We start from the raw sequence: 11,713 nt of genomic DNA, 5'->3' as shown, positions 1-11,713 counted from the left end.
TCAGCGGGTGCTCAGGGACAGGGGCACAACGCGGGGTGGGGGGGATGGGACGATGTGCTGGTCACAGGAGCTGGGGCACTGTGAAGAGACGGACGGGGCTGTGAGGCGGGAGCCACTGCCCCCACCCCCGGACACCAGTGCCCCCCCGCAGTTCCCTCCTCCCACCTCATGCATCTGCACGCGGAGGCACCCTGGGTGTCGGTCCTGGGCAGGGGAGGAGGGCTCTGGGCTCAGAACTGGGGCGGGAGCCCGGCGGGCCGCGGGCACCTACCGGGGCGGGCGGAGGCCTTACTGTGGGCGCGGGGGCGCCACGCTCCCCACCGTTGGCCGCGCCGCCGCTGCCTCCCCGCCCTTGGCCTGGGTCTTCCCGGGTGGCTCCGTGGCCGCCGCTTTCGCCGCCACGGTGGGCGCCTTGCGGGGCTCCTTGGGGGCGCGCGGGTTCTCGGCCCACGGCAGTGGCACCTCCGTGCCGTGCTTGCGGCTCAGCGGGTAGGCGCCGATGGCCGCTAGGATGCTGCGGTGGCGCTCGGGGTCCATCTCCGTGTAGTACATCTCCAGCGTCAGCGGCGTGCAGATCTTGTGCTGCAGAAGCGGCCAATCAGCGCGGGACCCCTGCGGGTGCAGGGCGCACCCTCCCGACCTGACCCCTTCAGGGCCGTCTTGTGGGCTGGGTGCCTGCCCCAGGCAGTGTAGACAGGGGCTCCCGCCCTCACCCTTGTCGGCCTGTGCTTCCAACTTCTGATTCACAGGAGGCTGAAATCTCAAAATTCCCCCAGAGAAGCGACCTTAATGCCACTGCCCACTCACCCGGAGCAGGAAGCCGTCGGGGCAGGTGAACTGGTCGTACCAGATGGCCTTGTACATGATCAGGACGCAACCCAGGAGCGCCATGGCGAAGGCGATCATCCGCGCTGTGGGCAGCTGGGGGTAGGGGTGGGATGGCCCTCAGCTCTGGGAGGCAGCCCCCCCAAGTCTTGGTGCCCCAACCACAGCCCTGAGGTCAGCCAGGGCCCAGCGTCCAGGATCCCTCTCCTCAGGGCCTGGGGTCCTGGCACCTGCGCCCCAGGTGCAAGGCATGCAGGCACTCCGGGGGCTCCTCTGCGTGGGCCCCAGTGTGGCGAGGGGGTCGCACCCTGGGAGCATCCGTGCCCCTGACCACAGCCCCGCCCCGTGAGCCCTGCTTCACAGGCGAAGGCAGAGTCCGCTACAGCAGGTGCAGGCTTCAGCACCCGCTGAGCGCCACCACCTGGCCACCGAGTCCCGGCTCCGGCTTCCTGCTGACGCACACGCCCGAGGCAGTAGTGGCCCACCCACGTGGGAGACGGGCTGAGTCCCTGGGTCCTGGCTTCAGCCTGGCCGCTACAGGCACGTGGGGAGTGGGCCAGCAGACGGGGGCTCTGTCTGTCCGTCTGCTTTTCAGATTTTTTAAAGGTAAACAGATTAAGGCCCTCACTGGAGAGGTGAAGAGAGAGAGAAGGGGAATGAGGGCAGGTATCTGCCACGCGTTCTGCAGGACAGGCTCACAGCACCTCACAGGACGCCCCTCGCCCCCAGGACGGACAGTGGACAGTGGACAGACGGCTACCTCCCAGGAAGGGGCACGCACAGCTCCCTCGTCACAGCCCCAGAACTGCTGGACAGCTCATAGTTGGCTGGTGCTGCAAGGCCAACCTCTGGACAGAGTGACCGGCTGCCTGGCTGGAGCCTGGGCGCCCACAGTCTGCATGGTGCTGACCCCACTGTGGGCAGCTGTGTGTGGTTACCTTACGCCCATCGTCCGGGTGGCTGCAGGCCAGCTTCTGGCCCTCCAGGTCTGGGAACTTCTTGGCCTGGTCCGAGGACAGCTGGTACTCTGTCTGTGTCTTGATGACCACCTTTGGAAAGAGATGGCCACAGCCTTGCTGGGCAGCTGGCCAGGACCCAGGAGTCCTAAACTGGACAGGGGAAGGTAACCGGGGTCTGCTCTGTGACAGTGACTGTGAGGATGGCTGCGTGGCCTGGAGGACCCCGGCAGCTAAGACCGAAGCCAAGGAAGGTGGACGCTGCCTGCCTGCAGGTGCCCAGCCAGAGTGCTGGGCCCCTGCCTGCTTGCCGGCCACCCCCACAGAAACTTCCCCTTCAGTGGCTCCGCAGCTGGGCCCTTCCTGGGTCAGGCCAGGCTGGGCTTGAGCTGACAGTACTCTGCTTCCCCCCAGTTTCTGCTGAGGGTCCCCTCTGCAGTCATCTGCCCCAGGAGCCCCTCTCGGGCCCAACCCAGACAGGGCCACGCTGGGCCAGAGCCCCTTGGTCGACCGTGGCCAGTTTACTCCTCTCCAGATGGGGACGGGTGGCCAGGAGGCCACATCTAAGTAATCCTCACCCATACCCCCTTGTTCCCAGGGGAGCCTGAGGACCGCCCCCCCACGCCAGCCCAGGCCCCTCACCTGGTCGGAGAACGGTGGCTGGAGCTGGCTGACATCCAGGGGGCTTATCAGCGGGACACTGTCTGTGGAAGCCCCATCCTGGTCTCCGGGGTCTTTGCCTGGCTTCCCAGAGAAGCTGCAGCCGAGCTTCACCATAGTGGATGGTGGTCCTCGTCCTGGTCCAGAGACAGGTCACTGACCACAGGCTCCTCAGAGCACCAGGCCAGCTGGCCACAGAGCCAGACGAGCCCAGGCTGGTCCCAGCTCCTCATGCCAGCACGGGGGTGGGCCGTGGGCTCTCAGGTCAACCTTCTGAGCATGCTGGGGGAGGCCAGCCCAAGGCCTCCTGTCCCTCCCTGAATGCCCACCTCCTGGGCCTCAGCAGTGCAGGCCAGTGACTGACAGAGGAAACCACAGGCCAACCCCAACCACAAACACCCGAGCAGAGACTCCAAGGGCAGTTCCAGAAAGATACAAAGAGCCCCACCCCGACAGGCTGGGGGTGTTTTGAAAGTGGAGGTATTTTTACCATATTGACAGGATGAAGACACATCGTGATCAATCTTAATAGGAGTTGGAAAAGTGTTAGATAAGATTCAATGTGCACTGGCTGTTTTTAAAAAGGACTCATTTATTTATTTGAAAGGCAGAGTTACAGAGGGGAGAGGGAGAGATCTTCCATCTGCTGATTCACTCCCCAAATGGCTACAACATCCAGGGCTGGGCCAGAATGAAGCCCGGAGCCAGGAACTGCATCCGGGTCCCCCATGTGGGTGCAGGGGCCTGAGCACCTGGGCCATCCTCCATTGCTTTCCCAGGTGCATTAGCAGAGAGCTGGATCAGAGTGGAGCAGCTGGGACTGGAACCAATGCTCATATGGGATGCTGGTGTTGCAGGTGGCTTAACTGGCAGGTCACAGCACTGGCCTCTCACTTGCTATTTTTTTTTTTTAAAGATTTTATTTATTTATTTGAGAGGTAGAGTTACATATAGTGTGTGTGTGTGTGTGGGGGGGATCTTCCATCTTCTAGATCACTCCCCAAATGGCAGCAACGGTTGGAGCTGAGCTGATCTGAAACCAGGAGCTATGAGCTCCTTCCGGGTCTCCCCATGCTTGAGCCATCTTCTGCTTTCGCAGGCCACAGCAGAGAGATGGATAGGAAGCGGAGCAGCTGGGACTAGAATCGGCGCCCATATGGGATGCCGGCGTCCCAGGCGGGAGATTAACCTACTGCGCCACAGCGCCGGCCCCTCACTTGCTGTTTTAAAAATCTTGGCACACCAAGGGCAGATGCTCCTGAACCTGAAGAAAGAGCGCCAACAGCAAAGCTGCTGCACGCGCCTCTCCCGGCCTTCAGCACGGGGGAGGGACAGGGGTGCCATCCCGGTGCCGAGGTCTCAGTCCATGCTGTGCGGAGGCAGAGAGGCCAGCCTGGGCCCCAGCAGGACGGATGCTCTCACTGCCCACAGGCGAACAGCCCTGTGTGTGGACAGTCCGGAAGACGGTGATAAGAACTGGAAAGCGAGCAGAGCAGGGAGCGGGGCCAGGCACCAAGCAATGAATTCTGTGTCTTTATGGCATTGACAAAAGCCTAGAAAGAAATCTGAGAGATTCCACGTAAACAGCACCAAACCCTCAACGACGGGAACTGGCACAGCAGAAGAGCTGGACCTGCACGGCGATGGCCCTGAGGCGCTGGCGGCATGAGCTGGAGCCTGCAGGCTCCACAGACCCCCAGCCATGCCTGTGCACCAGGAAGTCCCTTCAAGGTCTCAGTTTTCGAATGAACTTGCAAGGACCGTAATTCTGGATGCGGGAAAGGGGGACAGAAACACGGACATCTCAGAAAAGAGCAGGTGTCTGGAGGCTCTGTCTGGCTCTGCACCCACCTCCTGATACAACCACTGTCCACATGGAATGGGACAAGGCAAATCCCACTCACACCACACCCAGACCTGCGACACTGACCCCTCACAGCACCCAGAGCTGTGACACTGACCCCTCACAGCTCCCACCTGCGACACTGACCACACCATACCCACACCTGCGACACTGACCACACCACACCCACACCTGCGACACTGACCCCTCACAGCACCCACCTGAGACACTGACCACACAACACCCAGACCTGCGACACTGACCCCTCACAGCACCCAGACCTGCGACCCTGACCACACTCACAGCACCCAGACCTGCAACACTGACAACACTCACAGCACCCAGACCTGCGACCCTGACCCCTCACAGGACCCAGACCTGCGACACTGACCACACCACACACAGACCTGCGACACTGACCACTCACAGGACCCAGACCTGCGACCCTGACCACACAGCACCCAGACCTGCAACACTGACCACATTCACAGCACCCAGACCTGCGACACTGACCACTCACAGCACCCAGACCTGCGACACTGACAACACTCACAGCACCCAGACCTGCGACACTGACCACACTGACACCACACCTGCGACCCTGACCACATAGCACCCAGACCTGCGACACTGACCCCTCACAGCACCCAGACCTGCGACACTGACCACTCACAGCACCCAGACCTGCGACACTGACCACACAGCACCCAGACCTGCGACACTGACCACACTCACAGCACCCAGACCTGCGACACTGACCCCTCACAGCACCCAGACCTGTGACACTGACCACACAGCACCCAGACCTGCGACACTGACCACTCACAGCACCCAGATCTGCGACACTGACCACTCACAGCACCCAGATCTGCAACACTGAACACTCACAGCACCCAGACCTGCGACACTGACCACTCACAGGACCCAGACCTGCGACACTGACCACATAGCACCCAGACCTGTGACACTGACCACATAGCACCCAGACCTGCGACACTGACCCCTCACAGCACCCAGACCTGCGACACTGACCACACAGCACCCAGACCTGCGACACTGACCACACTCAGCACCCAGACCTGTGACACTGACCACATAGCACCCAGACCTGCGACACTGACCACTCACAGGACCCAGACCTGCGACACTGACCACACTCACAGCACCCAGACCTGCGACACTGACCACTCACAGGACCCAGACCTGCGACACTGACCACACAGCACCCAGACCTGTGACACTGACCACTCACAGCACCCAGACCTGCGACACTGACCACACCATACCCACACCTGTGACACTGACCATACCACACCCACACCTGCGACACTGACCCCTCACAGCACCCACCTGTGACTCTGACCACACAGCACCCAGACCTGCGACCCTGACCCCTCACAGCACCCACCTGAGACACTGACCACGTGAGACACTGACCACATAGCACCCAGATCTGTGACAATGACCACACCCACAGCACCACACCTGCGACACTGACCACACAGCACCCACACCTGCGACACTGACCCCTCACAGCACCCAGACCTGCGACACTGACCACACCACACACAGACCTGCGACACTGACCACACTCACAGCACCCAGACCTGCGACACTGACCCCTCACAGCACCCAGACCTGCGACACTGACCACACCACACCCACACCTGCGACACTGACCACACCACACCCACACCTGCGACACTGACCACACTCACAGCACCCAGACCTGCGACACTGACCCCTCACAGCACCCAGACCTGCGACACTGACCACACTCACAGCACCCAGACCTGCGACACTGACCACTCACAGCACCCAGACCTGCGACACTGACCACACTCACAGCACCCAGACCTGCGACACTGACCACACTCACAGCACCCAGACCTGCGACACTGACCCCTCACAGCACCCAGACCTGCGACACTGACCACACTCACAGCACCCAGACCTGCGACACTGACCCCTCACAGGACCCAGACCTGCGACACTGACCACACTCACAGCACCCAGACCTGCGACACTGACCCCTCACAGCACCCAGACCTGCGACACTGACCACACCACACACAGACCTGCGACACTGACCACACTCATAGCACCCAGACCTGCGACACTGACCCCTCACAGCACCCAGACCTGCGACACTGACCACACTCACAGCACCCAGACCTGCGACACTGACCCCTCACAGCACCCAGACCTGCGACCCGGGACCGCCGAGTCACAGCTCACACAGGTGAGAACACAGGTGAGGACGTCTTGAGGGGACAGAGCCCAAGGCTGTGTCTGTGCAGGGACCTCGCTGCTGGCTGCTCACGGAGACTCTGCCTTCAGAGGCCAGCGCTGGCCTGGGTCCCGGCTGCTCCGCGTCTGACCCAACTCCCTTCTACTGCTGCTGGGCAGTCCAGGGCTTGGCCCCTAACTTCGGCCCGGCTCAGCCCTGGCTGTTGTGGCCATCTGGGGCGTGAACCAGTGAAGCAGGATCTGCGGTCTGCCTTTCCCATAAATGAGTGAATCTTAAAAGCACAACCTTCCAAAAAGGAAGAAGCGAAATCGTCTGCATTGAAGGAAAGACACCCTCCTGGAGAATGTGACCCTGGGAGGACTTCCTGGGGGAGGTGGCCTTGGCCCAAAGCTGGTGTCCTAAGTGACCGTGCGGGCACAGTGCCATGCGCGCGTGCAGGGCGACCCAGCGACGTGGCCCCAAGCCAGAGGGCACCTGGGGCCACCAGAAGCAGGAGGCAGGAAGGGGTCGGTGACACCTGGGGTTTCCTTCCGGCTGTGAGGGAGTGATCTCCATTGCTTTGAGCGCCTCCCTTTAAGAGTGAGCCCCAGGAAAGACAGGTGGGGTCCTTGCAGGTGTGGACAGGCCTGTGGGAGCAGGGGCTGGACCGGCTGAGGCTGGGGAGGTGTTGGGGAGGGGATGTGGGACCGCAGCACAGGGGGCCCCTCCCCGGCATGCGAACCCCACCTCTTAGGACCCCGCCTGCCCTCCCACCCTCCCCACGCTCTGCCTGGCGGGAAGGGGTCTGCGGGGCACTTGGTGGCCACTGGTCGAAGCTTGAAGCCCAGCCACTCCGGGCACTGGGTCGCAGACCACGGCGGAGCCGCCCCAGGGATGAAAGGCCCAGCGACCATCGCGGAAAAGAGATGGGGTTGGTCGGTCCGCGGGGTGCGGGCCGTCGAGCGGGAGCCGGGCCTTCCCCGGCGCGTGCGCACTAAGGCTGAGTCCTGCCGGCCTCCTGCGGGCCACAGCTCCGCTCTGCAGATGGCTACTTTACGTCATCGCGGTTTCTATGGCGACGCAGGATCCGGAGACCCTTCAGAGGGAAGGGGCCGGGGGCTGCACGCGGCGCCTTCCAAGCCGCAGGGGCGTGGGGACCCGGGAGGCCGGCGCGGAGCTCCGGGAACGCGGCACCCCCACGCCTCCCGGGGCCCTTTTATCGGCCCCGCGTGCGCTGTGCGGTGGCTGCGGGCCGCGCCCCATCCCGGGCTCTGCGGGAGCGCGGCTGTGGATGGACGCACGGTCGCGCAGTGCGGACCAGACTCCAGGACTCGCGTACTGGACTCGCTCTCGCGCGAACCCCGCCCACGCTGCGGCGTTACCCGGGCGGCGCGGGCAGGACGCAGGAGCGCGCGCCCCTGAACTCTGGGGGCCCCGCCGCAGCCCCAACAGGGGTACGCCCACCGTCGCACTGAGATGTCAAGGGGGTCGCGGAGCAGCTCACGCACAGCCGCGGTGACGCTGTGCCCGCGCCCCCCACCCCCGGCTATAGGCAAACGCCCCTGCGGGCCTCCTGCCACCTGCCCCCGGTCACGCGGTCGCCCGCAGCCCAGCCGCCCGCGCCCCCACCGCCTCCTCCCGCGCCTCGGCACACAGCGACTCCGATCGGGGCGGGCGTCACCCGCGCGCCTCGGACGCGCTCCCACTGGCTCGCTCAGACCCGCAGGGGCGGAGCCCGCGCTAGAGGAGGGGGCTTCGGTCTCCATGGAGGGGCTGGCCCAGGTCCTCTTCCCTCTGCCTGCGACTGGGGACCAGGCAGACAGCCGGCTCTGAGCACGGCTGGACCCACACGGCCGCCGCGGCCCCTGACGCCCCGGGACGCGGGGCACTGCTCCCACCTCTGGGCAGCGGGGCTGTCGCGGCCTCCAGCAGGCAGGAAGCCCGGAGGAGGAGGTGGCTGGCCGGACCGAGGGCGGCTGCCGGCCGGCGGCAGTGTCCCCCTCCCCATATGTCGCGCCCACACACAGGCACCCCCACATGCAGCCCCTACGCATGCACGCGGCAATGCTCCCCGCCCCCACCCGCACTCGCACGGCCCCGCACGCCCTCGGACCCCGCCGTCCCCGCTCCGCTAGGGGAAAGGTGGAGATGGCTCACAGGCGGCCCAGCGGCAGCTGCTGCAGGACGCGGTGGCGGCGGGACGAGGCTGCGGTTCCAGACGGTTCGAAGCAGGAGGGGAGGGGGAGGGGCTGAGGCCGCGAGACCGAGGCTGCGGTTGCCATGGAGACGCGGCTGGAGGAGGGACCTGGGCGCCTGCAGCGGGCCGCGCGCCCCTACTACGCGGCCCGGCCAAGCCTGACCCTCACCTGCTGCGCGCCTGCGGTCCACACTCTTACCCTGAGCGGCTGAGCCCAGGCCCAGGGTCTGGGGCGCCCCCGATCGCCCCTGTCCTTGCCCTGTCCGCCCCTGAGGCTGGCGAAGGTCAGCGTGGGGGATGACCCCTGCCCTGGCTGGGAGCTCATCCTCCCTGGTCCTGGAGCACCGGGCGCCTGCTTGGTTGCTGAGTGAGTGCTGAGCTTCCTGCAGGCACACCTGTGGCCCCCAGGATCCGCCTGGCGGGGAGGGCTCAGGGCCGTGTTGGTTGTTCATTGCTTCTTGCTGTTGGCTAGAATCCCGCTGTCCATCACCCGTCCACAGGTGTGTGGAGTGCCTCCAGGTTTGCTGGTTGTTTGTGCTATTGCTGTCCACTTTCCTGTTCAAGTCTTTTTAAAATTTTATTTGGGAGTCAGAGAAAGAGAGTCTTCCATCTCTGGTTCACTCTCCAGATGACTGCAACGGCCAGGAGTCGGGAGCTTCATCTGGGTCTCCCATGTCGGTGGCAGGTGCCCAAGGACTTGGACTATCTTCCGTTAGCAGGGAGCAGCAACAGAAGTGGAACAGCTGGGATTCAAACCGGTGGCCATATGGGATGTCAGCGCTGCAGGTGGCGGCTTTACCAGATACGCTACAGCGCCAGCCCCAAGCTGTCCAAGTCTTGAGTGGACATGTGTTCTCATTTTTTAAAAGGATCAGAAGTGGAGCAGCTGGGACTTGAACTGGCAACCATATGGGATGCAGGAGCTGCCGGCAGAGGCTTAAGCAGCTGTGCCACAGCGCCGGCCCCCACATTTAACTGTATGAGGTAAGAAAAGCTGTCCTCGGGTGCGTGTTCTGCTCAGTGGTGAGGCCACTGCTTGGGGCTCCTGAGTCGCAGCCACAGCTTCCTGCCCACCCACACACACCCCGGGGGCAGCAGGGATGGCTCCAGTGCTCGGCCGCTGCCACCACACCACACCACACCACACCGACCTGGGAGACCTGGGCTGAGTGCCCAGCCCCCGGCTTAGGCCTGGCCCCGCCCCTGCTGTGTGGTTTTCTAGGACATGAACCAGCAGATGGGGAACTCTTTGTCTCAATCTCTGCCTTTCAACAAAATGAAAATAAGTGAATAAATTTGAAGAGCTTTGCCAAGGTGTGCACTGTTTTGTGTTCCCTGCAGCTTCTCCACGTTCAGCAGTGGAGTCAGGCTGTGTGACCAAGCCCCAGACCCAGGGGCCTGGCGTGGGGACCGAGTCAGCCTTATTGTCCCCTGAGACCTCTCCGTGGCCTCATGGGCCGTGCACTGTGTGTGTCTGTGTCCTCTGTTTATAATGACCTCAAGTTAACTTAATGATTTTTTAAAAGACCCTGTTTTTGAAGATAACCACACCCCAAGGGTCAGGACCAATGCCGTCCAGTGGGGCTGGGGTCTGCGGTCCCTCAGGCGCAGGTAGAATGTCCTGCAGAGCAGGCTGCCCGCTGTGGCTGGAAAGCTGTCTCCAGACCGGCGGCTTCTCCCCCACCGTAGCTTCTTGTGCAGCACGTGTGGCCTGCGGCTTTAAGTTACTCCCCCAGGGTGGGTGTAGTCTCACCCAGAGCTGGCAGGGGAGGGTGTTATCTATTTCTATTAGGCCTTCACAAAACACACAAGACACTGGAGTAAGGGAAAGGATGTATTGGGGGATGTATTCCTCCAGCAGACCGGAGGAAATGGGCAAAGAGGGAAAAAGAGAGAGAAAGAGAGTATGAGAGAGAGAGAGAGAGAGAGTGGAGAGGAGCTAGTGAGGAGAGAAGATAGAGCAGAGAGAAGAGAGATGAGAGGAGGAGAGCAGAGCAGATGAGAAGAGCCTAGAGAGCCAGGAACAGGCCCTTTTAAAACTTTGCCCGAAGGCGGGCAGGGAAGCAGGAGCAGTGAATCCCATTAGGATGGGGATGGAGCTTGACACTGGTAAGTCAGGGTGTAGATCATGCCACAGATAAAACTGCACCAGTTTCCTAACAGAGGGAGCTGTCCCCAGGAGACCCCCCATCTCCATGAGCCCCAAGCCAGTCAACATGGGAATGTGAACCCCTGTCCAGTGGGCACCCCCACAGGATGACCCGGTGAGCAGACAGTAACGCCTTCAAACCCTGGCGCTTCTGCAAAGCCAGCGTCCGCTCGGGCACTCCACCTGGGCTCCTCTCGACCAGGCGCTTTTCTGTCAGTAAAAGTTTCTGCCTTTTTTTTTTTTTTTTGACAGGCAGAGTGGATAGTGAGAGAGAGAGAGACAGGTTTTCCTTTTTTTTTTTTTTTTTTTTTTTTTTTTGCCATTGGTTCACCCTCCAATGGCCACTGCGGCCGGCGCATCGCGCTGATCTGAAGCCAGGAGCGCAGGGCCCAAGCACTTGGGCCATCCTCCACTGCACTCCCGGGCCATAGCAGAGAGCTGGCCTGGAAGAGGGGCAACCGGGACTAGAACCCAGTGTGCTGGCGCCGCAAGGCGGAGGATTAGTCTGTTGAGCCACGGCGCCGGTCAGTTTCTGCCTCTTTGCAAATTGTTTCTATACTAGGCTTGTAAGACCCCTGAGCCAGGTGTCCTACAGAGCGACCCCCAGAAACACAGACTCCACTCCAATCGATGCAAAAGGCAAGAGGAAAGTTTATTTCATTTGCAAATGGACCGTCTCAGCAGCACCCTCTGGTAAGGTGCAGAGGGGGAGAGAACGGCCCAGAACAATAGCTTCACAGAGTATTTAAAGCTTAAAACCACAGCATTAGCATACTTAGTTATGTTACAATCCTATTGGGCAAGATAAAAGTTGTGTTACAATTTTATTGGATATGTTAATGGTTACTAGGTA

At 62.0% G+C, this 11,713-nt stretch overlaps 1 protein-coding gene across 1 annotated transcript; it reads right to left on the bottom strand.

The window, feature by feature from the left end:
* CALY (calcyon neuron specific vesicular protein) lies at nucleotides 1-8,735 on the bottom strand. Its single transcript, XM_062215148.1, has 7 exons — nucleotides 8,672-8,735; nucleotides 2,424-2,578; nucleotides 1,764-1,874; nucleotides 808-921; nucleotides 322-582; nucleotides 166-267; nucleotides 1-78 (listed from the first exon to the last, which is right to left on the bottom strand). Exons 2-7 carry the CDS (start codon nucleotides 2,556-2,558, stop codon nucleotides 1-3), a joined length of 801 nt encoding a protein of 266 aa, XP_062071132.1. The 5' UTR covers nucleotides 2,559-2,578; nucleotides 8,672-8,735.
* Nucleotides 8,736-11,713: the final 2,978 nt, after the last annotated feature.

Source organism: Lepus europaeus, chromosome 17 (assembly GCF_033115175.1).
Source record: "Lepus europaeus isolate LE1 chromosome 17, mLepTim1.pri, whole genome shotgun sequence".
In the NCBI taxonomy this organism is placed as follows: Eukaryota; Metazoa; Chordata; class Mammalia; order Lagomorpha; family Leporidae; genus Lepus; species Lepus europaeus.
This window is presented reverse-complemented; position numbering and strand designations above follow the sequence as displayed.